Consider the following 27237-nt stretch of genomic DNA (forward strand, 5'->3'; position numbering starts at 1 on the left):
GTGTCGTCTCTCGTCCCTCCCCGCGCCCGGGCCCGCCGCCGCGGCTGGGGGGTCCGCGGGCCCCCAGCACCATCTAGCGGCAGCCGGCCCCCAGCCCCCTCCCCGGGCTGCCGGCCCCCCCCGCCCGGCCCCGCCGCCGCCCCCAGCCCCACCGCCCGCTCCGGCCCTGGGGGGGGGGGGGGGGCGTGTGTGTGCTGGATGGGGGGCCGGGGCCGCGGCCCCGCCGGTGCGTGTCCCGGGAGCAGCGCGCCGGGTGTTGCCGTGCGTGGCGGCGGAGGGAAGGTTCGAGAAGGCGTTTGGAGCTGACGGGATGCGGAGAGCCCCAGTGCTCCCCGAGGGGCGGCGGGTGGCGCCCCCCCACCCCCCGGGGATGGAGTTTTAGGGATGGAATTGCGATGCTAACGGGGCCCGGGACCCTCTTCCGCGTGGGGTCCCGTGTGCCCCCTCCCCATTTTAATCTTTTTGCTGTGCCAGGAGCGTGCGGCGCGGGGTGTGTGTGTGATAAACGGCTTCTGAGCTAGGTACGGCTGCCCGCCCCCCCCCCCCCCCCCCCCGGGCAGAGCTGCTGTGCCTGCCCTGCCACCGGGGAGGCGGCGGGGGCTGCGCTGCCGCCCACCCTGCACCCCAGGGACAGGGCTTCTCCCCCAGCAACAGCCTAGCCCTCGCAGCGGGACCCCCGGCTGTGCCCCTGCTCCCCACGTGCTCCTGTCGCCCCCCGTCACTTCGTTTTTTCGGGCTGTTGAGCGCGTTACTCCTGTTGCATTTTGGGTGAGTGATGCAATTAATCCGATTTAATTGCCTTCTCTATATTGCCTTATGCCCTGTGTTTAAATTCCTTTGTGTCCTTTGAGCTGGAAAATAATGCGCTTGGAACAGGGGCTGGTTTTGCCGATGGGATTTTTATTTTTCTGCCCGTTCCCGTGAGCGTCGCCGTAGGCGTGTGGCTGGTGTGGAGGGCCCTGGCCAGGGTCTCCCGCTGGAAACAGGAGTGGCCGGTGGTGCCCGGGGCTGGTCTCCCCTTGGCTGGCGGAGGGGTGGGCAGCACCAACCCCAAGCCCCCCGAGGCTGGGGGGAGGAAGGTTTTGCAGGACCACAGCTACCCCTTGCCCTGCTGTGAACATGGATCGGGTCCGACGCTGCCCAGGGTCTCCCCGCGGTTGGCCCCGCTCCTTCGTGGCAGGATGTTTGCAGGGTGGTGGCCCGGGACGTGCAGGGGACGTCTGGGTTCAGAGCAGAGGGGGCTTCGCTACGGCTGTTTGCTCTGCCCTGGGGCAAGGGGTGCCAGCCCCAGGCTGCTGCAGCCGTGCTGGTGTCTCCCATCCCCGCATCCCGGCTGGATGCCGAACCCTTTGGCTCTGGGCGTTGCGGCTGACGTTCCCTGCGGAGCTGGGCACCACAGGGCAGCGGGCGCAACACTGGCAGGACAGCTCCAGTGTTGCCATCCCCTCTGCTGCGGAGCTATGCGGTGGCATTGGAGGTATGCTGGCCCCCCTGCCCCTCGGGAGCACCGCCACTCCCTGGATGGGGCGCCCACTCTCACCGGTGATGCTGCTCGGTGTCAGCCCTGCTTGGGCGCCGTCGGTCCCCGGTGTAATTCAGGGCTCCTGAGCTGCAGCTCCGAAATGCCGTGCCTGCCGTGGGTCCCTGCCGCAGCATTGCATTCCACCGTGCTTCTCCCTGGCTGTCACTAGGTCTCCGCTGCCAGCACTGCTGGAGAGCCTCGTGCCGTGGGGCGGGAGGGTGATGCCACGATGCCCGTGGGCCTGCACAGGGCACGACAGCCTGGCACAGCCGATGCAGAGTCTCGGGGCTGCCAGGGCCGTGTCATGTGCCAGCCAGCAAGTAGCTGGCGCAGAGCAGCCCGGGCAGGGGGCGAGGGGCTGGCACAGCTCACCGTCCCACCGGAGCCCTGCTCTGGGAGCAGGGCAAGCTGCCGGCTGCATCCTCCCTTTACGGCAAAGGACCGTCTCCCCCCAAACCCCTGCTCACGCCAGGATGCTCCCAGCTCCAAAACTGAGCCCATGGGCATTTCCTCCACCGACGGTGGGAGCTGGATGCTGCTCAGATACGTCCTGCCACGCAGAAGGTTCCCTGAGGAATGTTTTTTCCCCTCCCTAAAGACTGCAGCACCAGGGCCAGGCTGTGTAAACACTGCAAAGTATCATCTGATAGCAGCCGACACTCGGGGGCTTTATCTGCCGGGGAATGATTGTGTTGCCAATATATTAAATAACTCCCTATGTAATGTATGCCCAGGTTATTGCAGAATTCAATTTATAATAAGAGCACTGGGATGCACTTTATTAATCATTCTGTCTAACAACCTGCACTCCACAGTTTCGGTTTGATTTGATTCAATCCTGTCTTTCTACAAAATATATGGCTGAGTGGGTTGGATAATGTATGGCTTAATTTAGAGTTGTATGGGTTTGAATTACCATTTTCATAATGTGCTGTGCATTAATGTGTTGCATCATTTATACAGAAAAATGTGCAAGGTTTCAAACCTCTCCAGGAGGCAAAAGTCACCTAAAGGGAACGTGGAGCGACAGAAAAAAGACCCTTTCAAACCCAGCTGGTGGGGGGCGGCTTGGGGCGGGTGGGCTGGGGTAACGCAGGTGGGTGTCGGACGCGGGGACGGCGCGTTGGAGGCTGTGCTGGCGGCGCGTTGGAGGCTGTGCTGGTGGCTCCCCTCCCTATTGCCCGCCAGCGACTCCGGTTTGCCCCGAGCTGCTGGGGGCCTCCAGTGCTTGACTCACCGGTGACCCCGGTGCCGATGCTCGCCGCGATTGCACCCGCCGTCAGTCACCCCAGGCCGGGAGGAAAAAGCTCTGATTATCCAAATACAGTCATTAAAGGGGAAATGTGTTTTTAGGACTGTCAGAGTGATTAATGAGGGTTAGCAATCCTTGCAAATGCACTTGTTTAGTCTAACTGGCAGCCTCTATTTTCCTATTGATTTATTGCGGCAGTTGCCAGGGCCGCGGTGTGTGTGGAAGGAGCCGGGACTGTGCGCTATGTAAGCGGCGAGCACGCAGGGCTGCGCAGCGGCGGGCACAGCCGAGCGGCACGGCAGGCTTTGCTGTGCCGGCCCGTCGGAGGCAGCTGAACAAAGGCAACATTATACCTTGTGCTGGGGAAGGAATAACTTGGACGCACATGCAGAACAGCTCCGCCGCGCTGCGTGCCTTATAAATATCCCTGTTTGTAAAGCCCGAAGCCCATCTGACCACAAATGATCTGTCCGCCTAATAAATACGTGAATGAAAGTGCAAGGCCGTATTTTTTTGTTGTTGTTGTTTTCCTTCCTCTCCTGCACACAAATCCCCGATGTCTTTTAGGTGATGCAGAGGTGTCTGCCCACAGACGTACAAGGCGTTGCAGAGACCAGACCGGAGCACAAAGTCTTCGAGGGCTGCTGCGTGCCCGCCAAGAGGAGGTCAGGTCAGGATGCAGAGGCAAGGGCCGGAGCAGAAGCGATGGTGGGTGGATGAGAAGTTTCTCAGCTGCATAAAGCAGCTTTTCTTTCCACGTGAGCCCTGGTGGAAGCCCCGGAGAATACGGGCTCTGTGTTTGTCCTCCCAGCCGGAGTGGCGCGGACGCCTCCCGTGCCTCCACCAGCGTCCCCGAGCCCAGCCTGGCCACTCAGCCCAGAGGTCAGGGCTTTGCTCTGGGGGACGCTTCGTGCCACGCGTGCTGAGCGCAGACCCGGAGGGACAGAGCCATGCTCGGAGATGGCCCCTGCAGCCACCGCTGCCGCCGGCAGTGTTCCTGCTGCCTGGGGCTGTGTGCTGGAGCCGGGAAGGGAGCAGCCGGCGGTGATGCGGAGCGGATGGGGCAGCCTGGGGGTACTGGCATGCAAAGCTGCACCCCTGGTTTGCAGCCATGAGCACAGCCCTGTGCCGGAGCCTGGCGCTGCCCTGGCCTGTGGTTTGTGTCCAGCCAGTTTGAACAGCACAAATGATGAGAGGCCTTGGAGGAGAGCAAAGACCTTGAGTTGCTCAGCGACCCCCCCAAGCCAGAAGAGCATGGGCAAGCGCCCGGGGAGCTGCGGTGACCAGGAATGCTGAGGATGTGAGAACACTTTTGTATGGCTTTGAATGACGGCAGAAGAGCCGCCGCTGTCACTTCCCTGGCCATAAATTGGTGTGTGGTGTGAATCCTCCCAGCGGCACCAGTGCCAGCTTGCAGCAGCGATGCACCAGCGTCTTCCCCACTGTACCAGGACACCCGGTTTTGGTACCCCATGGGAAATGCCCAGCATGACCCATGGCCGTGGCTCCCTGCTTCTTCCACAATGTCTGATCCCGGGTGCCGGGGCTGGCTGACCCGTGCAGCTCGGCGTGGCGATCCAGCACGGGTGCAGAACTGCTGGAAGGCTGCAAACCTCCCCAGTCCTAGGGCTGAGCCCACAGCAGCGCTGGGCTGCAGCCGTTCCCTGCAGAGTGCAGCCCTGCTCGTGCAGATTTACGCCGGTGCGCATGTAAGTGATACTGTTCATTACTGTGATGCATGGTTAATAGTTATCTCTCTGTTTATTATCATGATGAATAACTGAAGAGTCGTAATTCTGTATACACAAATGTTTCAGCTAAACGCTCACTGGAGAACGCTGGGGGAGATGCAGGGCTGACAGCTCAGTTTACAGAGTATATTCCTGTAGCTCACTTCACAATAACAAACAGATTTCCACAGACCATAATGTTTTCTAATACAGTGTTTATGGAAACCTCCTGGAGCAGCTTTACCATGACTTCATCCCACCTTCCAGCACGGTGCATGAGGTGGGCCGGGGGGGGATGTGACCTCTGCAAGGATGGACCCACCTTTGCAGGAAGAGATGGTGGAACGCCACTGCCGCACCAGCAGAGCTGACCCTGATGGACTGAGCAGAGCTGGGTGGTGGCACGCTCAACGCTGTGCAGGGTGCAACGCGACCTCCGCCAGAGCCTCATGGTCCCAAACACCAGAGGTCGTCCCTCCAAGCACCAAGAGCCAGAGCCCTCCCGGTTCAGCAGAACCTGGAGGCAGCTGAAGGACATGCGGCATCCCAGGCATCTGACAGCTTTGGGGGGCTTTTTAACCACCTGTAAACCCAGCTCGCAGACACCCCACTGGAGCAGAGAACTGAAATGACCTTTTTTTTGTCCCCCACGTCTGCAAGAGGGCAGCTGCCGGTGGCACACGGGGCCATGCCAGTGCCAGTGCCTGCCACAGCAGCTCGTGCATTTCTGCCAGCCACCGGTGCCTCAATGGGAGAGGGAGATGCTGCTGCTCCAAGGAACAAGGGACCAGTGGGAGCCTGGGGTACTGGTGCCGCCTCCTCTCCCACTTTCACCCCTGGCCAGGCTGTCCTGCAGCCCCTGAGCTCCACACAGTGCCAGGAGCCCCTTTCCACCACCAGCACTTGGAGAGCAATCAGCCCTTTCACCATCCCGGTTCATGACCTGCACCCATGCAAGGATGGGGCTGCTCATCGCCCCCTCAGTGGTGAAGCTGGCAGCCAGGCTGGGATACCTGCTCAGCTGGGTAGAGCTCCTGTAGAAGTGACTGATTGTTTCTGCTGGAGCAATGGTTATCTTCACTGGGTTTCATTCCAGTTCCCTGTGCAGGCTCGGTGATGTCTGTGGGGCTGGAGCGGGATGGTGGCCAGGTCCTCCCTCTGAGCTGGGAAGAGCCGCGTTCTGTGGAAAATGTCTCTGACGTGAAGCAAAGCGCGAGCCGGGCTCGTGGGGAGCTGCTGATTTGTCACGGGCATGGAGCAACCTGAGGTTTGCAAGAAAATTGTTGCTCAACCTGCCCAGGGGAATTTGCTGCCCCAATTGCTGAGAAATGGAGCCCCAAAGCCCTTGGTTATTTCTGGGGTTTCTGAACCTCTCGTAGGGTCCGGTTGAATGTTGTATTAGGAACAACTGCTTGGAAAGGGCTTGCTGGATGGACAGCTTGTCCGCTCCTCCAGCTGCAGGGATGTGCTCTGCCCTGATTCCTGCATTGATAGTTCCTGAACTTTCCTGACTTGTGTGCACCGGCATGGCTCCGGTGGGGGAATCCTGCGGCACGCACCAGCAGAGCCCTGTACAAGCTGCGCTCCGCTGCTTGCTGATGAACCTGCCTGGCTTCTCTAGGGGTGAAAAGCCAGAAGGGAGTCCTGGGGCAGGGCTTGGTGGGGTTTTTCCCCAGGGAACACTGTAAGGGCAGCACCAGGCTGTCGGCAGCTGGTTTCCCAGAGTTCCAGCTCCGGCAGTCATGTCGCTTGCTTTCAGTGCGTCCTGGTGCAAAGCAGAGCCCACAGCCCTCCCAGCCGTGGAGGAAACTCAGAGCATTGGGGGCTGTTTTGCCATTTTGGGGGTCTGGCTCACATTGCTTGAGCACTGGGGGTTGTGTACGGCACCCGGCACACATGCAGATGAGTTTGCGGGGAGGCCAAGGCAGAGCCAGGGCAGGGCTGGCACCTCCAGGGGCTTTGCAGGGGTTGCTCTGTGCAGGCCAGGGCGTGGGGAGAGCTTGACACCAAGCTGTGGCACAGCCAGAGGGTGGGCAACGGGCACCAGAGCCCCTCCAGCTCCTGGCCTTCGGTTGCTCCAGGTTGCACCCCACATTGCATGCTGATGTCCCTCCACTTGCACCCCAGCACGGCGCAGCGATGGGCTTTTGGGGAGAGGGGCCAGTTGTCTCCGCGGTGCAGCATGGGGTGGAGCGGGGTACCAGGGATGCTGCCAGCATCCCACATCCCGCCGCCGCCCTGGGGTGCTCCTACTCATTCCTCTCCCCTGTGCCTTTCTCTCCGCTGCTGTGAACGGCCCTTTTATCTCTTGGGTAGGTACAAATGGAGCTGTCAGATGCGATCAGCCCTGTGATATGACAGGTTGCGGGAGCCGGGGCCCCTCAAACAGAGCAGCCTTGTCTGTCAGAGCTGCCTGACACTCCCCATAATGGCCAGATGGATGAGACTCTGAAAGTAGGGCCCGGCGCGTTTTCAACTCTATTTTGGGTGAAAACACTTCTTGAAAGATCTTGAAAGGAGCTGGCAGTTTAGTAGTTCAAATGATTAATGAGCACTGGCTCTGCCGGGTGGATTTCTCGCGCCGTGCCAGCAGCTGGGCTGCTCCAGCGGGCCAAGACACGCTGCTCTCCCCCCGGCTCCCCCCACGCCCCCCTGGTTTTCCCGGAAATGACACCAACGCGACAGGCCCCGCATATGGAAAAAGTTAAATATAAATTACTGCTGAAAGAGGCCTCGCTGAGCGGAGTTAGTTAAAGATGTTTATGGATTCAGAAACACGGGCCTGCATATGTATTTAGGGATGACAAATGTGATTCAATAAGTAAGGAATTTCTCCGTGGGCTGAGGCGGGACCCGCGCGGAGCGGGCGCTGCTCTGGGCTCTCTGGCTTGGCCGCGCCAACGCCATAAATCCTGCAGACAGGCTCCTTTTTCCTTCCTGGGCAGCTCAGGGTTTATTTTCTTTTTTTTTTTTTTTTTTCCTCCGGATCACACCAAGTCACTGCGTCTCCTGCACTTGGGACGTGACAGTGCTGCTCCATGCCTGGATCCTCTGCATGCATCCCCCAGGGCGACTTCGGGGGGCTTGGGAAAACGTGATGGATGCTCCATGCAGGTCACTGGGGACTGTGCTCTCCATGCTGCCACTGGTGCCAGGCACGTCCCCGTCCCCAGGCTCTGCTGTCCGCCCGGAGAGCTGCGCTCAGCAGAGCAGCCGGACCCTTCAGGACTGTCAGCAGATGATTAATGACCAACAACTTCAAAACTGCCCCAGTTGCCAGTTTGGGTGCTGTTTGACCCAGTGCTTAATGAGTTCAGACGTGCTTCTGCAAGCCACTTCACATGGGCAGCCGGGCACACTCATGGAGCCTGGGGGGGCAGGGGCACGCGCATGTCCCCCACCCAAACTGTCCTCTGCTCCCGCTGCTCTTTAGCATCTCTCTTGGGGCACATAACGTCAGGGGCCACAACAAACTCATGCAAGAAGCCCCTAAACTAAACTCCAGCTGCTGTGGCACAGGCCAGGGAGGGATGCCGGATCCATGGCAGGGATGCTGGGTCCATGGCAGGGACGCCAGCTCCCAGGGAGGGATGCTGGGTCCGTGGCAGGGGTGCTGGATTTGGGGCGACAAACCCCAGCAAACCTGCAGTGATGGGCAGTGCAGGAGCCGGTCCCTCGGCTCCCCCCCATCCCGCCACCTCCGTGGGGCTCGCAGGGAAGCGCCTTTCAGGGGGTCAGCGCCCGGCCGGGCTTTTGACAGACAGCCACATTCCTTTGTCCTGATTTTATTCGTTAGCAACATTTGGCCTGGACACAGAGACAGCTAATGAGGGACTGAGTTTATTGCAGTTTGATTTTTCTGTTAAAACAATACAATAAAATAAATGCACTTGGAAATCTGGTATGTGTTTGTACATAGTAGATTTATGGCTCTGGAGGCTTCCAGAGAGACGCAGCCTTTCATTCCCTTCCTTATTGGAACAGATCATATTGCAGAGTTTAAAGGGCTCTGGAGTTGTGATTTATTTGAAGAGAGAAACTAGGGAAATCCAACTATCTGTTCCCTGGCTCAGATCATCCAGTAACTCCCCGGCCAAGGGGACGGATCTGCACCTCCTCCACAGATATTTTTTTTTTTTTTTCCCTCCTGTCGCTTACATTATCCTGCTCTAAATATATCACCGAGACAGGGCTGACTCCTGACCTGGGCTTCAGCACCTCACCAAGGCTTCCCCAGCCCTTCTTGGAATCCCACAAATAAATCATACTCCTGGAACCCTTTCTGAGCTCCTCTGTGCCACTCACGGGATGGGACCTGCGCAGGGCCAGCCACTGCCTTGATCCAGAGCAGAGATCATGGCAGATACCTTGTTTTTATCTCTGGAATCAGGTGATAAATCTATGCCACCGGCAAGCCCTTTCCCCTTCCTCTCTGCTTTCCCAGCATTTGCAGGGTCCCTGGGCAGAGGAGAGCCCAGCAGCTTGGATCCAGGTCAGGATTTGTGCCTGCAAGCCTTTTTCATGCAATTCCTAGCCCATGGGGCCCTGCCTTGTTTCTGGGGCTCAGCTGGACCTGCTGATTGTGGGATGCTGCTGCGGTTCCTGCATCTGAGTGGGACTGTGCTCTGGGCCAGGGCTACGGCAGCCGCTTCCCTCCTGCCCTCGCAAAGGAAAAATGTGTTTTGCCCCTCTCTGAGGTTTCCAGCACCGCAGGGATGAAGCACTTCAGCACCATTTGGGGGGACAATCAGAGCATGCACTGCGATGGCTCAACAGTGCTGTTGTGGTGCACCCCACCCCAGCACCATCCCAGTCATCCCAGTGGTTCCCACTAGCAGGAATAAGACGAGACTGTTCCCCGAGCCCAAAACCAGGCTTTTTCTGAAGTTATTTGTTGTTTGCAGGCAGGAACTCTCTGGGTTTTGGTGCAAAACCTCTCCTGCTTCTCCCTGGTCCTAGGAACCTCTGGGACATTTGGGAATGACCAGTTTGGGTCCCGCCAGCAGCATTCATCCTTCCTTGTGCTGTGCTGGGAGGCCCACAGGAGGAGATTACCCTTCTGCTCTGCCTGACCATCTCGGCTGCAGGGCAGATGAAGAAAAGGAAGGAGTGACTGAGATTTCCAGCTCAAGGAGAGCTCTGGCAGCTGCTCTCCTCCTCCCACCCCCAGCTCCATCTCACTTCTCCAGCCCGGGTTTTTGCAGGGTATTTTCTCCCCCTGCACACAGACGGGCTCTGTTTGCCATTAGCTTCCCCTCCTCTGCCCTAGGAGCTGATCCGAGTGCTAATTCTCACGCATGTTTCGGGTAAATCTACTTTCTTTCCTTGGATGAATTGTGGTTTCCAAGCACCATTAATCATTTCCCTTTAGAAAACAGCGTCGGGGGGCTGGAAACATTGCTTCTTTATTTACTGGGAGGATGACCTGGCACGCTGGCGCCCGGCCACGGGGCTGGCGTCTGTGGGACGACATGGAGTGCGGAACGAAGCCTCAGGGTGAGCTCCCCTCCACTGTGCCAGGACCGCGGTATTGGCTCCCACCAGGACCGTGCCCTGCAAGGACAAACCCCCCAGTCCCAAGGTTAGATGTGAGCAAGAGCCTGTGGAGCAATGGGATGGAGGATGGAGAGGAAAATGCTGCTGAAATGCCATGTGTTTTAACCCTGTCCTCAGAGCCTCTTCCCGGAGGGGTCGTTCACCTGGGGGCTTCTTTGCACCGTGAGATTTGTTGTGGCAGTGGCAGAAATGCCAGCTCTGTTCTCTGCCTGCCACAAGCACCCCTCAAAATGCCTGGGATATGAAATCAGGACCCTCTGCTTATCACCCGCTGCTGGGGCTGGGGTGGGCAGGGAGTCAAAGGGAACTTCTCCTGCCCCGATTGCAGCGAGGGTGAAGAGGTGCAGTGAGCACATGTGAACGGTTTCCTCCTTTCCAGCTCAGGACTGTCAGAGGATGATTAATGGCCCACGCCACAGAACTGCCTTGATTGCCAAGTGCTGTATTGTTAGCACTGACATGTAACGAGCCCGGACATACTTTAACACAATTCTGCACCATAATCTGCAAATAACGTTCGATAGACTTAATTTGTTAAATATTTCCCCCTGCACAGTCCCTCTCCCCACCATCTTTCCCTTTCAAAGCCAGGTCTGAGCAGCCAGGGGCCCAGCTGAGTGCCTTGCAGCCCCCCAGCCCCGCCATGGCACTGGCGGCCCTGCTCTTGCCAGGGATTTCCCTTGCTGGGCTCGGCAGCTCCTTTAGGTTTCAGCTAGAGAGCAGCTTTCTCTTTTCTCCCCAGCCAAACAAAAAATCAACTTTTTATGCACTTCCAACCCTGCGCAAGTTCGGTCACCTGCTACTGCCATGCTCTAGTAGGAGTTGCAATAGTTACTGGCAATTTTGGGGTTCCACCAGATGGCTTCAGGGCTCCCCATGCCAATAAAGAGGTCACCACACCAGCTGGCACATGGGTGGGGGCCGTTGCACCCAGAGCAGCTCCCAGGTCCCAGGTAAAAGCCTCATGGAGCTGCAGTGAGTTACAACAGCACTGAGTGCCCATGGAGCACGATTCGTCCTCGAGGCACTTTACAAACATCATATTAGTTACTGGGCATCATGGTGAGCGAAGCACCAGGTTTGCCTTTTAGAGCAGCTTTCCCCCAGGAGTACCAGAGCAACCCAGCCCAGGGAGGGGAGCAGGGCCGTGCCAGAGGGTGCTGGGAGCACCAATGGATGGGTACAGGGGTGGGGATGGGGATGGGGATGGGGAGAGGGAAGGGGGTGGGATGGGATGGGATGGGATGGGATGGGATGGGATGGGATGGGATGGGATGGGATGGGATGGGATGGGATGGGATGGGATGGGATGGAGATGAGGATGGGGATGGGATGGGATGGGGATGGGGATGGGGATGGGGATGGGGATGGGGACGGGGATGGGGATGGGGATGGGATGGGACAAGGATGGGACTGGTGAGCAAGAGCGTTCCACCCCATCGCTCCAGCTGCACATGGAGGTAACCTTAAACGCCAAAGCAGGAACAGCGGGGACAGAGTTTTTCCACCCCTATTCACAACTGTCAGGCGGTGATTAATGGCCAACAGGCTCGAAATTGCCTTTATTGCCAGCCCAGCATTGTTACTTGTGACAGCTAATGAGGTTAGACAGACTTTTACACAGCGCTTTACACCAGTGCTGGCGGAGCAGCCCTGCAGGGTTCAGTGCCCCGGGCGGGGGGGACCCTCCGCGCTCCCCAGCAGTGTTCAAGCTGGGGCACGTCCCCGGGGGGCTGCCCACCTGCCAGCCCCGGGTCTGGGCAGGCTGGGACCGTGGTGCTAACGAGAGTGCTCTGAGACCTTCAAACTTGTCTCAATTAACTTTGCAGTAAAACCCGCAAGATATTTTTATACGGGCTCCACTGCAGTGGGGCAGGGAGGAATGGGGCAGGGATGAAAAAGTTTTCAAGTGCCGGAGAGAAGTGGGTGTAATAAACCATTTGTTCATATAAAAAGCCGTGTGCTGTTAAAAACCAGAGAGCCACGGCACAGACACCACCGAATGTTCCTGGCCCCGGGTCCAGAAGTAATGATTTTTTGGGGCTTTTTTTTTTTTTTGGCCTTTTTTCTTTTCTTTTTTTTTTTCAGGATTATTACAAATAATATTTACCTTTGTGCTAGTTCACATCTTGATGCTGTTAAACACGTGGCTGCAGCTGGTTTCCCATTCAGGGTAATGATATAGCGCCGATGTTATGAAGCAAAACCTCGCCTGTGAGCCAGAACACCCCACACTTAAAAATCTATTACTTTTCAATATTATATGAATGTATTTTGCTTCAGCTCAGAGCAATTTCCTAGTTTACCCTTATTAAACTGGGAGAGGGCTGAGCAGAGGTTCTTGATTTATGAAACACATACTAGATTCATTAAAACCTTTAAAGATTTAATACATTTTATCAAGGCCTTAAATCTGGGCAAGCGCTTTAAAAAAAACTAATACAGGGTGTATTTCATCTCTGGTGCCCTTTTGTGCTTATTTAAGAGCTGTAAAATTTGGATTGACGGATCGCAGGTATTTCATTCCTTATTTCTAAATGGCTCTGAATCCTCCTGACAGGCTTGTTATATATAACCCTTGGAGATCTATCGAGTGTAAAGATCAAATTATTCTCCTTTATTGATGTTTTATACGTCTCTCCCGTGTTTTTTAAGTCCCCTTCAACAGTTGCAGAGGGGGACACCGAGCGTGCCTTTGCCTGGGTGTTGCTGTCCCCACCACGGCCCAGGCGGGACCGGGGGCTCCCCGGCGGGGGGCCGGGGCGGCGACGCCGGGCCCGGGCCCACGGGCTGTGGGGGGTCCTGCGGCGGCCCCCACGCGTGAGCTGGAGTCCGCGCAGGGCCGAGCTCCCGCGGGCGGGTCTCGAACCGGCGGTCCCGCTACTCCCGCGCCTCCACCGCCCCCTGGCGGGGCGCCGCCGCGCCGGAAGCAGCCGTCGCGCTGCGATGACGTCAGGGCGGCGCCGGGCTGGGGCGGCTGAGCGGGCCGCCGCTGCCGAGCGCAGGGCATGGCCCAGCTGGGCGCCATCGCGGCGCTCTCCCTCAGCTTCCTCGCCGCCGCCTTCCTCTCGGCCATCCACAAGATCGAGGAGGGGCACATCGGCGTCTACTACCGGTGAGGCGGGCCCCGCGGCCCCCTAGCGCCGCGGCGGGCCGGGCCCCGCGCAGGCTGCCTCTCACGGCCCTCTGTTTCCCTCCCTCCTTCCTTCCGCAGCGGCGGGGCGTTGCTGACCTCCACCAGCGGGCCCGGCTTCCACCTCATGCTGCCCTTCATCACGTCCTACAAGTCAGTGCAGGTGCTGCAGGGGCGCTGCTCGCCGGGCACGGGGCCCTGCCGCGGGGGTGGGCCGGGCTCGGGGGCCCCGCCGCTGTGGTACGGGCCGGGGCCGGGCCGGCGGGGGGCCGGGCGGCGGGACCGGGGGAGGCGGCTCGGGGTGTGTCTCGCTGGTTTGCGTGGGGCGGGTTCGGCTCTGGCTTTCAGCGTTTCCCCCGAGAGGTGCGAGGGGGAGATGCGGGCAAAACCCTGCAGCTTTTTCATACGCTTGTAAGCAAGTAGGATTTGTGCAGGGGAAATCCTGTCTCTTAAGCCTCTTTCTTAAATCTCTCTTCAGACCACGCTGCAGACAGATGAGGTGAAAAACGTTCCTTGTGGTACCAGGTGAGATGTCCAGCAGTTACCCCCCCTGCAGTCCTTCACTTTTTGTAGAAACCTTCGGCTCCTTTCCCTTTTTTCCCCCACTGATTGTTCCAGTATGCTTTAAAACGTGTAGATTTGTTTTCATGGACTGGATTTCCCACCACCCTAACTGAAGTCTGTGGAAGGCTCTGTAATTCGTCGCCCAAGTTGACGAAGATGAGCCCTGCTGGGATGGCTTATGTGCAGCCATCTTCAGGGTCTGCACTGAGTTTTCCAAGCCTGGGCCTGCATTTCACGATCCCCTTTCTGGAGACACATGTAATTGAAACCAGGAGCCTGGTGCAAGGAGTGGGGTGTTGGGGGGGTTGCCGGGGTGCTGCAGCAGTGCTGCACGGCTGGCTGCGCTCAGCCCACTAGAGGGGAGTGTCCTCCACTCAGAGCTGCACAGGCAGAGCACTTGGCCTCTAGCAAACTTCATCTTTACACCTTTTTTTTCCTTTTGCAGTGGTGGAGTGATGATTTACTTCGACAGAATTGAGGTGGTGAATTTCCTCATCCAGAGTGCAGGTGAGTGCTACCTCTGCGAATCCTGCCACCCAGAATTGTTTGTGCTCCTGATAGCATGACATGAGGTGAAGAGGTTGTGCTCTTATTTGGAGCTGAAGTGTACCACAGGTATTCCCCTGTGTACCTTGTAAAACCTCGTACTTCATGGGCATAAGCTTTAAACCAGCTCTCCCAGACGGTTTATGTGTGTATTATTTCTTGCACATACTTTTTCTGTGCTGCTAATTGCTTCACCAATACCTGAATATCAGCCATCACTTTTATTATTTGTATGATTACAGCCCCGCTGGGCTGTATGCTTCAGTGAAGAACCGCTGATTTGAATAACAAGGTGTACAAAAGGTAGGGGAGATGAGGCTTCTGCGAGCAGAAGGCTGCCTCTGAAGCCCAAGGAGAATGACTCGTGCAGCCTTTTTTTTTTTTTTTAAATTCTATGGTTTTTAACATCCTGTGGGTTACAGGTGTGGTGTAACTGCCTGGCTCATCAGTGGTCTGCGTTGAGACCTCTGTTTTATGCCAACTGCAGGATGCCCTTCCCTTGTCGCGTGTTGGACCACACATTCTATATTCTGCAGCTTAGACACAACCCATTGCATGCTTGCAGAGAGGGCTGTTAGCAGTTAGATGTCCCGTTTACAAAGCATGTGACGGGACATTGGTTAGTGTGTTATGAAATGTTAGCGATAAATACAACTTTCCTGAACGAAGTATTTGTTTGTGGTGCAGGCTTCTCTTGTGGGTGTGTTCCTCATGTGAGATTGGCGCTGCAGCTCTTGCTGCTGTGACTGAGCCATGAGGTTTTCACTGCAAGTGCTCAGCCCAGCCTGAGGCATCCCTCCATCCCAGCCCTTAACAGTCGTTTCTTCTTTTTTAGTATATGACATAGTGAAGAACTACACCGCCGACTATGACAAAGCTCTCATCTTCAACAAGATTCACCATGAGCTGAACCAGTTCTGCAGTGTCCACACGCTGCAGGAGGTCTACATCGAGCTGTTTGGTGAGCTGCCCCCAGCCTTTCAGTGTTGGATTGATGGCTCCTTGAGTGATATTTCTGGTGGTCATTTGCATGGTCTGTTGATGCAGAACTTGCTACCCGCAACTGATGGACTTTTTACCTATTAATCCAGCGCTGCCTCTGTTTGGAATCGGGATTGTTAACCAGCTGCCATCATTTACTCCTTGTTATCTTTCGGTGCTCAGTGCTTCAGTATGTTGTAACAAAAAAAAAAAATCCAAACCTGACAGTAGTACCGGAGGGCTTTAGGGAAGGGACCAGTAATTCTGCAGCGTTATTTGTGTGTTTAGCAAATGTGACTTGTTCAATCAGTCACAGGGTTTGCTAGTCCAGATGGGAAAGCCAGTCTTCTGCTCTTTGCTGTTACAAAAAGTATGAGCAAGCACTCCCTGGCCTGTGGGTTTGATTAGCTTTGTGTCATGCACATGGCTGCAGTGCCCAGACACTGTGAGTGAGTGCTGGAAAACAGGGCTCTTGGCAAGGGCCCGCTGACCTCCCCTCCCTTGCTGCAGGCTGCTGGGAAATCAGGGAGCGCATGTGCTGGGAGAGCATATTGTGAAAGAGTCTGAAGAAAAGTTGTGGTTTCTTGGTAGAAACAGCTGCTGCCAGTGCTGAGTGTTTTGTTTATGGCTTTGGACCGACAAGAAATCCTTTCCAGCATTTCAGCACTACAGCAGTGCTGACTGTGGGCAAGGTGTCACTGTGAATAGTTTTGGACCCCAAATGGACAGGATTTGTGCCTGAAAGAACACGGGGCATTTGCAAACTCCTGTTTTCTGTTCAAACAGGGCTTCCCAAGGAGCCTGGCTTTCTGCTTTCTGAGATGCCTCTGCACAAGATGCAGAACTGGGGCTCGGTTCGCCTCCAGTTCCTTTATGGAACTGCTGGCGGCTATACGGGTTCTTTGCCGATGGAGTCTCCAGATGTCAGCAGCTGCTGACGACAATTGCTTGAAATGGACTCAAAGCAACTGATTTGCACAGAAGGAACTTGTATAAACTCCCGTGTAACTCTTTGTTTGAGCTGAATGTTTTCTGGCTCAGGAGTTCTGGCACAGCCCATTTCGAGCAGACTTATGTCATTCTCTGCCCCCACATCTGCAAGCAGGTGCAGGAAACTGATAACAGCTGTTTCCTAAACTCCTGGCTGAACTTCATTATGAGGGTGAGTTCCAGATAGCTAAACTGGGACCAAAGCAAATAATCAAGGAGTGCAATGTGATCACTTTCAAGGCTGTTACATTTTTATTTTCCCTTTGCACTTCTCAGCAGGCCCCAACTGGAAAAACTACTATCCTTAGAGCTTTTCACTGAAACGGGGTTTTGGGTTGTATTTCCTTTTGAAATTTCTTAGCTACACTGGAGTTCACTGTTATCCATTGAGCCAAAGAGACATTACTGATGAGTGTTTTGCAGCCTATTACAATAACTACTGCAGCCATTTCACGTTTCTGCCTTGCCATTTTCTTTGTCTCCTGCTGGCACACATGCAGTTCCTAATCAGTCACGATTTAGCTGGACCATGTTACTTCACGATCTAGTTGTGAAGATATCAATGGGGGAGGTGGGTTAGAGCACAGATTCTTTATCGTAAAGATGCTGCTTCTGGCTCGGAAAGATTCCAAACTGCAGCTTATGGGAAAGAGTTTAATTTCATAGCTGTCATGTTCCTACAGTTTGTCCCAAGTGTTTGGGGCTGGTCAGTGCTGCTTGACATGCTGAGAGAGATGGGAACCTGCCTTGGAGTCAGGGATGGTTTTTCTCAGCCCAGCACTTCTACATCAAACTTATGTTTGACTTCCCAGGAATAAGAAATCTGAGCCATTCCAGCTAATTCTGTATGTGTTGACAGCAAGCTGCCTTGTGGGCTTTTTAGTTACCTTTTTTTTTTCTTTTTTCCCCCACCCCTAATCAGATCAGATTGATGAAAACCTTAAACTGGCCTTGCAGCAAGACCTAACTACCATGGCCCCTGGATTAATTATACAGGTAATCAGGATTCCACTTCAAGATATCTAAGGTGCAGATCATAAGGAGGGGTAAGGGCTAAAAGGAAATAGGAAGCTGTGAAACTTGTTTAGAAAATGTCTTTACAGTACAAACTTTGTTTAACTTGAGGAATGAGAACAGTATCCTTTCCATCTCCTCTTAGCTTTGATGTGTTGGTTTTCTTTTGGTGTTATTCTGGGTACTGGTTTACCCAGGTTATAATCTGCCATGTCAGGAGATCATTCAGTCCTACCTTTGCTCTGTGGAGTTTGGACCTTGTCACAATTTCTGCAGCATGTGAAAGCTTTGTGTGGCAGAGCATGCCCTTAGTGTTAGCTCCCCCGTCCTCTGCCGCCTCGGGGGCCATTTGGCTTTTGATTGTTGGCTGCTTGCCTATGTTTTCTTCGGTCTTTCTTTCCAGGCAGTTCGAGTTACAAAGCCAAACATCCCTGAAACAATCCGGAGGAATTATGAGCTCATGTAAGTGCCTGAGACTTGCACCTTTGTGTTACCAAAAAAGAATCGGTCATCCAGATTAATGTGTTTTCACAGCATGCAGTGATCAGAGTGCCCTCTGCCAGGCCTGCTCTCAGCCTCGTGCTGCTGTTCAAAAAGGGTCTGGTGAGGCTGCAGCAGATGAGCACATGTCTGTCACTGTAAGTAGCAGGCAGGTCACTGCTGAGTTAGAAGGTATTTCTCCATTTTGAACACTTTTGAACACAGAAATTATTTGCCCAAGGGGCTCCTTGCGCTTGACACTGGCCCTATTTTAAAGAGGCCTCCCAGTGCGTGTGAGTGAGTGGCAGGTGGATGGATTCCACCGCTAATCCTGTTGTTTGACTAGGATGGAGAAACTGTTGATTCAACAGGCTGAAGACTTGCAAAGCTTTGAAATAACTTTCTTTAATAGCACTTGACATACTGATCCCTTTTCAATGCTCTGAGCCAGCAGCTGCCTTCTCCTGCACTTGATCATTCAGAATCGCTTATGTTCTCTGAGCACTCTGCCGACAGAGCCTGCGTAGGTCAGAATAAGATCCTTCTCGTCCATTTTGCTTCCCTAGCATTTCATATGACCTTTAGGTATCGTGATAAGCCACGTGTGGTATGGTCATGATAGGCAGAATCCTAAATCAGCCTGTTGCCATAAATACAACAGGACATGTGTTGAGAGAGACTTGGTTTTGACTCTAATCTCTCTTCCCTAATTGGGATCAGGAGCAGAGTATTTTATTTATACACACACTTTTAAAACTTACTAGCGTATATACAAAACAGTAAGATAGAAAAGGCTTTAGCATGTAAAATGTACTGAGCCGTTTGAATGAAGGATGATTTCAAAGCTGTATACTTCCAAATGAAGAAGAATAGCTGTGAGGGCAAGGCTTTTAGAGGATTTTCATGTCTTACTTTGTTTAAATAATATCTTCATTAACAGTAGCCCAGAAAACTTACAGATGTGTATGGTCTGTGACCTGCCTCTTGTAGAAGGCAGCATGGCAGCCTGCAGAGAGTAGGAGGTAGTGTTTCACACTGGCTTGAAAAGTCTTCCTGCTATGGAGGGGAGAGGAAAAGATGCTTTGGTTTAGAAAAAAAGCTCTGTGTGTGCAGGTATGTGCACTCACTTTCCTGATTGCTGCCTGCCCTAAAGATGTGCTGGAAGGAGGACTGAGCCAGCGGCTCATCCTGGAGGTGTGGTAGACCACACCACTTCAGTAAGCTCATGTTTTGTAACTGGCTTCTTCTGGCTTACTAGGGAGAGTGAGAAGACAAAGCTGCTGATTGCAGCACAGAAGCAGAAGGTGGTGGAGAAGGAAGCGGAGACAGAAAGGAAGAAAGCTCTCATCGGTCTGTATATCTTTGCTTGAAGGCAGTAACTAGCGGAGCGTGGTGGGGTAGGCAGCAAAAGGAACCCAGGCACCAGGGAGAGATGCTCCTGGTTCAGTTTTGGGTGATCTCTCTGCTGCATATGTTTGCAGCTGATCTGAAACTCTTCCAAAAAAACTCAGAAGAGTTTTTCAAGTGGATTCCAGCTTTGCTTACAAACGTAGACTGATGCCTTCTGAGGGCTGAAAATTCTTCCCACGATTGTTTTCACCAGAAGGGGGTGGTGAGGACATTCATGGGTGAAGCTGCTTCTGGCATTAGAAAGACTACGTGATGACAATGTGAATGTGTTCTTTTTCGTTTCAGAGGCAGAGAAAATAGCACAAGTTGCTGAAATAACTTACGGACAGAAAGTGATGGAAAAGGAAACAGAGAAGCGAATTTCAGAGATTGAAGGTGAGTGGTGAGCTTTCCAGTAAGTAAATGTTCTGTGTTGAATTTTATCTGAAAGTCCTGAAGCAGTTCACCATGGAGTTAAGTCATTTTTAAAGTGTGTATATTGACTGTGTTCTTCAATCCAAGCTGACATTCACAGGGGTGAAGTTACTGGTCTGAAGTCTTTCATTTTAGCCCATGTTTGTGGTACCTTATGGTAATGCATTGAGTTCTGAATAAATGTGTCTCAATACACAGATTCTCCCAACGTGTTCGCAGCCTATTTTGCAGTGAGGTTTTCAGGGGGGTAGATCAGTCGGGATAGCAGAAGGCGTTCAGGGTACCGGGGCAATGACAAAGTTGGTGAAGCTTGACTCCAGATTCTTAGGTGATTCTTCATATAACCAAAGTGCAGGAAGTATAGTTGTCACGAGTGTGCTGGAAGGGAATGGCAGGCTGGTGTCTTCCTAAAAGAGGTCGTGTCAGGTTTTGGATAATGGCTGCAGACTCTCACAAGAGAAGTGGAAGCATCCTAAAATACTACTGTGCGGTCTTGTGGGGACAGCCGCATCTCCCAGTTATCTGCAGTAGGGTAGGTTTGTAGAAGCTTTCTATTCTTTTCTGGCTTAAGATTCTTCTAGAACCTGTCTCTTTCTTGGAGGGAAGAAGAGGTACGCAAATTTAGCTTTAGTTCTTTGTGTAGTGTGAAATATTTAGAAAACAAAGTCTGGCTATTACAGAATGCAGCAGCAGGGGTCTTATATAGCTTCCAGCTCCTAAAGGTTGAGAGAAGGGGAGGGGGAGATGCTTCTTTTGGAAAAGTAGTCTTTTGTTTTAGCTGATAAATCTGTAATATCTGTTTAGTTTGCATTTTTGCTTTTTCATCCTCCTTTAGTTTTGCAGCTAACTACTTTTAGGAACTAGGATTGACCAGAGGCAGGAATAGCAATGTTTCTTTGCAGACTGCACCTCTTAAAACTCTTTCTCAAGGTGATCTTTCTAGGAGGTTATACTGTTAAGGAGATGTCCCTTCACCCGTCTGATACAATGCTTTGTCAAGGAAATTCCAGGACATGAAAAGGGGTCTGCATTTCCTGCTCAGAGTGGCAAGCCCTTATTTTCAATTACATTCATTATAGGCCCTGTCAAGCTTTGCAGAAGGCCACTGAGGAGCCAATTAAGCATTTTACAGATCAGCAGGTTCTCATTAAGAAGTTCTCCACAGAAGTACAATGGTTTTTATTTCTTATAAATGTGTGTCACCGGGTGTCAGGCCTTCAGTTCAACTCTGCAGTGGCAGAGGATTCCTGTCTCCCTCATTCTTTCCAGTGTCTCTGACTGGAACCGCTCCTTTTAGTCAAAAAAAGAGAAAGTCGTGAGCCAAACCATCCAATTGCTTACATGATTTTTAAGTGTAGCAGCTCACAGGGCTCCCTGCTAGTATAGGTAAACAAATGGTTTATCCAGCTGTGCAACTCAAATCCAGACTGGCATGTATTACAATCGTGTGGCTCCTGTCGTAGAAGGAATGTCAAGAGATCACATTGAACCAGCTGGAATACACTCGTCTTAGCCTTAACATGGTGGCCGGATATCGAACAGAAGAAAACAAAAGGAGTGCAGTGCAGAAAGGGGAAGTGCTTCTTCCCTTAAATGTCTCTGCTAGGAGTCAGTGGAGGAATTTCAGTATCTTGTAGGATCAGACCCTTTACGCAATTGTAGATATTGTAGAGAAACATCTGTCCAAGGGGCAGAGCCTGTAAAGGTTAAAATCGCCTGCCTCTACATGCCAGAATCTTAACCTCAGTATCCCAGACAAAAATCCCATCTGGGGAATTGCATTCACAGTCCCAGACTTCATCTGTAGAGCAGTCTGCTCTGCTGTTCTTGGAGTCCTGTGCAAATGTCGTGGGTAAATACCATTTCTGCAGTGGAACAGTTGCTGTGTTTTCAGCACTAGCGTTAGTGGCTGGCTAGAGAAGAAAGAGTGTTCTCGGCCTGCGTGACAGGGGCGGTAATAAAAACCTTATGTTTGTAAAATGCTTTGAGGTCTTCAGTTGCAGATGCAATTTACTTACTTAATGCTATCATCCTGCAGCGTTTTAGATGTAAACTGAGATCCCATTTTGTTCCCTCTTCCCCTTGTTGTATCCTGTACAGTTTAGATGTGGTACTGGCCCCTTTAAAAGGTTTCCAGCTGCAAATGGTGCTAACATGGCTGGAAATAAAAATCTGAATATGAGAGCATGTGTTCTCTTCCAGATGCTGCATTTCTTGCAAGAGAGAAGGCAAGAGCTGATGCTGAATGCTACACTGCTATGAAAGTAGCTGAGGCTAACAAGGTATTGTTATTTCCTTACACTGTGCCTTGAAGCAGAGCTCATTAGGTTAGGCTGTATAGAAATACTCGGCAAAAGAGCAGTCTGTGTTTATTGTTTGCTTGTTGTGTCTCATTAAGTCAAAAAGCAAAACAAAGCCATCTCCTCAGAAGAGTTTTCATTGAGACTGAAACAATTAGATCCTTATTTGCAAATCCATTTTCTTCTCTGGACAGATGAATTTGTCAGGATACATGAAATACCTGGTCATCTCTGGAGACAGCTCTGCTAGATGCTAACGGGGCCATGGCTCCCTCTGTAGATAAAATATCAGTTTCAGTGTTGCCCTTTCATGCTGTTGTAATCAGGCATGTTGATTCATCCCAAGCTGCAATCTGGCAAGCAATCAAAGCAGGGAGATCTCTAGAGTGACAGGCAGGCTTAGAGTAAACAAGCATTCAGGTAAAGAAGAAGTGGAGCAGATCTTATACACCGAACTAATAAAGCCTTGGTACTAAAAAAGAAAAAGTAAAAAAAAAAAAAAAAAAAAAAACAAACACCTGGGAACAGAGGAATTATACGGGTAGAACTGCCAGGCTCGTTACTGCCTACAGCAAGTTCCCAGGACATCCCAGCAGGAAGACTTTCTGCTTTGTAAGGGTCAGTGAGAATGGACAGAGGTCTGGGATGTTTGTGCACAAGTTTTGTCCCAGTTATTCTATCCTCTCTGTTATAATGTCATTATCCTGAACAAATGAGCTCTGCTCTCCGAAACAGACTCGTCAATCTACTCCCTGGAAAAAAGCCAATTGTATTTTTCTTTCCAGTAGCTTGCATTGCAAGGGCTTTCAGTGAGTTATGTGCTTTCAAGCATCTCCATCTCTGGTACGTTTGGATTGAACATTTCCCCAGCTGCTTCCATCACTTTTGCATTTTGCCATTTAGTCATTGGATTTAGAGCTTCACTTAGACATGCTGAAGGAGAGCCTTCTTCTGGGCACTCCATCTTTTCAGCTGAAGAGAGGATGAGCGTGCCTGGTAGTGTTGTGGAAAAGTAGATACCTTGTATGCTGATGACAGAAATTTGCTTTTAAGTGAATATGAGCTGTTGGTGATCAGTTTTCTTTTTGTGCAGCTGAAGTTAACTCCTGAGTACTTGCAGCTGATGAAATACAAGGCTATCGCAGCAAACAGCAAGATATATTTTGGTAAAGATATTCCCAACATGTTCATGGACTATGCAGGAAGCCAGACCAAATTTGCAGAGGGACTCGCAGAAGGAATCCAAGAAGAGGATGGGGCAGGAACCAGTGAGGACACAAAACTACTTCATAATATCAACTGAAAAGAAAGATTTCTATTAATTTTATATCAAAAGAGACATGAACTGGGAAGTTCCTTTTTGTTTTCCCCCTTTCCTGTACTGAAAGAGGAATCAGACTTAATCCTTTCATTCTTTTGTATGACAATTAGACACAAAGACTTTGGTATTTATGGGGTGTGTTTTCTGGTAACTTCTAAGCAGCCAGTTCCAGGTGTGTCCTCTAGATGCACTTCTCCCTGCTCTTGGACACATAGACCAGCTAGACTCTGTTCTGCAGCCAGCTTAGATGGGTACTTAACCTTGCATTGAGGTGGTTCATAGCAGCTGTAAGTTAACAATTTTTGAGGCTTTGGAGGGAGGGGAATTGCTGCTACAACTTCTTGTTTTGGTTTTTTTTCTTTTTGGAAATTTAGAGTACTTTATTTCAAACCCCTTTTCAAAAAAGGTGCTAGACTTTTGTACACTACACGTGTCTGCTTGAAGGCCCGGACCTTGTCCAAGTGGTAGGTTACTGCCAGTTGTGTGGTGAACTGGGATAATCTAATGGCCTGTGTCTGTGCTCCAGGTCTGTCTTGAGTGCAAGATGTAGCAAGTGCACAAAATCACCTTTTACTGAGGTGTGAGCTGATGTGTTTTGCCTTGGTAGGGCAGCTGTGACCATGTGCACAGCAAGTTAAAAATTTCAGCTGAAATCCTTCAGGTTACCTGGTTTCTGTGGGGGGATTTAAGCCTTAGACCACATGTCACGCAGGTAGTGACCCAGACTGTTCATTTTCTGTCTTAACACTGGTTTGTTTTCCATTTGTCATATTTGGGGAGAGCAAAGGGGGAGTCTGTATTTTGAGGCTTTTTCCAGCAATTTAGCTGCTAGGCCAGAGGTGTAGGCATGCCAATGGAGGCAGTGTCTTGCTAGTGGATAACTGGACTTGATTTTCAGTGAAACCAGACTGCAAGCACGGTACTTGTCATAGTTAGAAAAGCTAGGGAGAAAAGAATTTTTGTCTCAGGGAGCCTTGCAAAAAGCCTTGCTGGTGAATAACTTCTTGAATGACTAGTCCCTGCGGTCATTACAGTACGTTATCTGCCTCTCTGCAAGGCCAACTGGATGTCAGTGTTTACAGTGTCTTATTAGGAAGAGGACATGCAGGTAAACTGAAATGAATGGAACCCAGTTACTGTTGGCTTTGGGGTTTTTTTCTGAACAGACCTTGTGAAAGGAAGATAGACTAGTAGCAAAGGACACAAAACATCACACTGAAAAGTCACAGGGCAAAGAAAAGAACCTCTTCTCTTTGAACTGTCAAAGATAAATTTTCCCTTTTTTTGCTCAGAACAATGCTATATAATGTACCTTTTCACTTCAGAAAACAGATTAATTCTTCACGTACCAGATGCAAAGAGGTAATAGGGTTTTGTTTTACGCACATGCAAAACTTGAGTGTTAAAGACAAAAGTTCTGGCCTAGAGAGAACATTATTTTTTTTTCCTCTCCCCTAATCCATCTGCCACTTGGCAGGAGAGCCTGTTTATTAATTGCTGTTACAATTTGTGGCCAACACACTAATATGAGATGATGTGAGTGTAACTGCTTAGTTGTCAGAGACCAGCCTATTGCATTTACAATCTTATGCCCCAAATGCTTGCTACCTACTACACTTGGTTTTACTCTTCAAGTGTTTTAAATACGCATTAGTCTTTGTAATAAAGTGATCACACTAAGATAGAACGCTGATGAATTTCAGCTGCCAGTCCCAGTATTTTCACTTCACTTTTCTTTTCCCTGTTAGGCGAGTGACTATTGATACTTGAAAATGCAACATAAAAGATATGCATCAGTTTCTGCTGGAGAAAAGTCCCATCTCCTGTGTGTCATCTTTGTATTTGTTGGAAAATACGAGCTAAGGGAAGTTCCACCCCCAGATCTATGTACTATATTAGACAGCACAGCAGTCAAAAAATTGCATCAATAGGTAGGCTGTAATATTACTAACTTTATTATAAATAGGTCTCTGCAGGAAGATTATGAACAGGGAATAGCAGAAACTTAGCAAGGAGGTAACAGTACGTAAACCTTTGAGGATGATCTCATTTGGGATTGCTCTACATTCATGTTAGGCTTCCATTAGTAACTAAACCCTACGTTTTACATGAGTGTGTTTCGCTAATGAACAGATGCAAATAAGCCAAAGTGGTATTATAAAGTATGTTTTTGTATGACTTCACAGTAAGACAATAGTTTGGAATAAATAGGTCTTGATTATTTTTTTCAATTGAAAACATTACTGCTAAGTTATTCTTGTAATTTAGTTAAATTGTAATTAAATTGTAATAAGGGTAAAAAGCAAAAACAAGTTGAAATCTTACCAGTTCTCACTAAGTCAAAATCCACTGTTGCACGTTCTTTCAGGTTTCTACATTGTATGTATAATTTCCTTAAGTTTGTAGGGTAGATCTGTCACTACAGCAAATTTTTATTCCATCTCTTTGACATTTTGTCCTATTTCCATAATCTGAAATCTTGAAATGAAGATCTGAATTTTAAACCCACTCTGTATAACAAAGAAAATACAGATTTGTGGCATTGCTGATACCTGAAAATTGCTGGCAGGAGCATGGTAATGCTTTACCAGTACAGTCTTTGATCTTCTTATGTATTGAATTAAAAGCCTTTTTATTTTGGTATTTGCTATGACAATAAAATGGCCTTCAATTTTAATATCAGTCTTTTTTTCATGGATGACCTTTAACACAGTGTGTAGATATATTTGCAGGGGAAGTTTTTATGAGGGGTAACATCAAGGCTGCCGCTGCTCCAGTGGGAGAGTGTGGAGCTGTGGAGTGCCGTCTCGGTGCTGTGCTGGCAGAGACGCGCCTGTGCCGCTGCACAGTTTTTCCTTTTCCACTGAGCAGGAGAGAGGAAAGTGGAGCTTCGGCAGAAGAGGGGCAGACGTGTCCCATGTCGGCTGGGCAGCCAGCTGAGGAATGCCGCTAGCGTCTTTCAGCCCCACTTTGCTAACCGCATTGGTGAAAAATACGATAACAAAACTTCAGTGGCAAATATCTAGGATTCGGTAAAGTTTGCAGAAAATCATTGTCATGTTTTACCAGACAAAGGGCAAGAACCTTCTGGGTATTTTAAAACAGCTGTGTAAATACTGTCATTGCTCAGAATATGGGGAGGGAAGAGTAAGTTCTGCACATTAAGACAAATATTTTAGTTAATGGGTTCCAGCTGGCAGTTTCCCATTCTTTCCATCTGACTTGCTGTGATAAAGACTGGCATTGTCCGTGGCCCCACGGCACTGGGGCCTCCCGCGCCGTCTCCAGCTGCGTGGCTGCCGCTGCCTGTCTCAGCCCTCAATGCTCCAACCGGGCGTGCAGAACAAGTGGTGTCGCCTGCCCTGGTTTTATGAAGTTTTTTTTCTGAAAGAATTTAAATTTGTACCCCAGGGAGACTGCTCTTCATGCAGGTGGGAAGAACATAACTTCTCAGGGTGTGTGGTGGGCTTTGTCATTTCAGGGGTGTTTTTTGTTGGAGCATGCATAGCTCTGCAGTACTGTTGTGATGGGCAGGGCTTGCCCCTGAACAAACGGGGCTGCTGGCTGCCGATTTTCTTTCCAGTCATGAGAGCCAAGGGTTCCTGCAGACGCCTTCCTTGCAGGCCCGAGGGCTCCTGCCCACACACCTTCTCCCTTTGCAGCCGGTAGACACCTCGTCCTCCCTGGCCTACCACCGAGGGGAGGCTGGGGTGCCCGTGGGGTGCCATGGCAGCGATCTGAGGTGCTGATGCCATGCTTGTTCCTCACAGCCGTGCCCCCCCAGCTCTGCTCGCTGCCTCTCAGCCCGGCATCGGGCCTGCACCCCCACCCAGCAGCACCGCGGGCAGGCAGATGGGTTTGGGCAGCGCCAGGCGGGAGCGGGGCAGCCGGTCAGGGCTGTTCCCCACGGCACGGGGGTCAGCCTGCGTTTGTCACCAGTTTTGGCCTGTATTTGTCGCCTGTCTTGGCCAAAACCGGTGAAGGGCGGGAGGTGAGGGAGGGAAGGGGAGCATGCGCACTGCAG

The 27237-nt window shown here is 51.5% G+C and overlaps 1 protein-coding gene across 4 annotated transcripts; it reads left to right on the forward strand.

Annotated features, from left to right (window-relative positions):
- The first annotated feature begins 13010 nt into the window (after positions 1-13010).
- ERLIN2 (ER lipid raft associated 2) lies at positions 13011-25890 on the forward strand. 4 transcript variants are annotated; one of them, XM_040617956.1, is made up of 11 exons: positions 13011-13175; positions 13275-13356; positions 13672-13718; positions 14203-14264; positions 15139-15264; positions 17197-17270; positions 17692-17750; positions 19027-19118; positions 19464-19553; positions 21795-21874; positions 22986-25890. In XM_040617956.1, exons 1-11 carry the CDS (start codon positions 13069-13071, stop codon positions 23193-23195), a joined length of 1029 nt encoding a protein of 342 aa, XP_040473890.1. In that variant the 5' UTR covers positions 13011-13068; the 3' UTR covers positions 23196-25890. The 4 variants fall into 4 exon arrangements, 3 of the variants coding, with proteins under 3 accessions (XP_040473890.1, XP_040473892.1, XP_040473891.1); XR_005831434.1 differs by lacking the exons at positions 19027-19118; positions 22986-25890; XM_040617958.1 differs by lacking the exons at positions 17197-17270; positions 19027-19118; positions 21795-21874; positions 22986-25890 and having other exon boundaries at positions 19464-19548.
- The last annotated feature ends 1347 nt before the right edge of the window (positions 25891-27237 follow it).

This window comes from Falco naumanni, chromosome 19, assembly GCF_017639655.2.
Source record: "Falco naumanni isolate bFalNau1 chromosome 19, bFalNau1.pat, whole genome shotgun sequence".
NCBI classification, from domain to species: Eukaryota; Metazoa; Chordata; class Aves; order Falconiformes; family Falconidae; genus Falco; species Falco naumanni.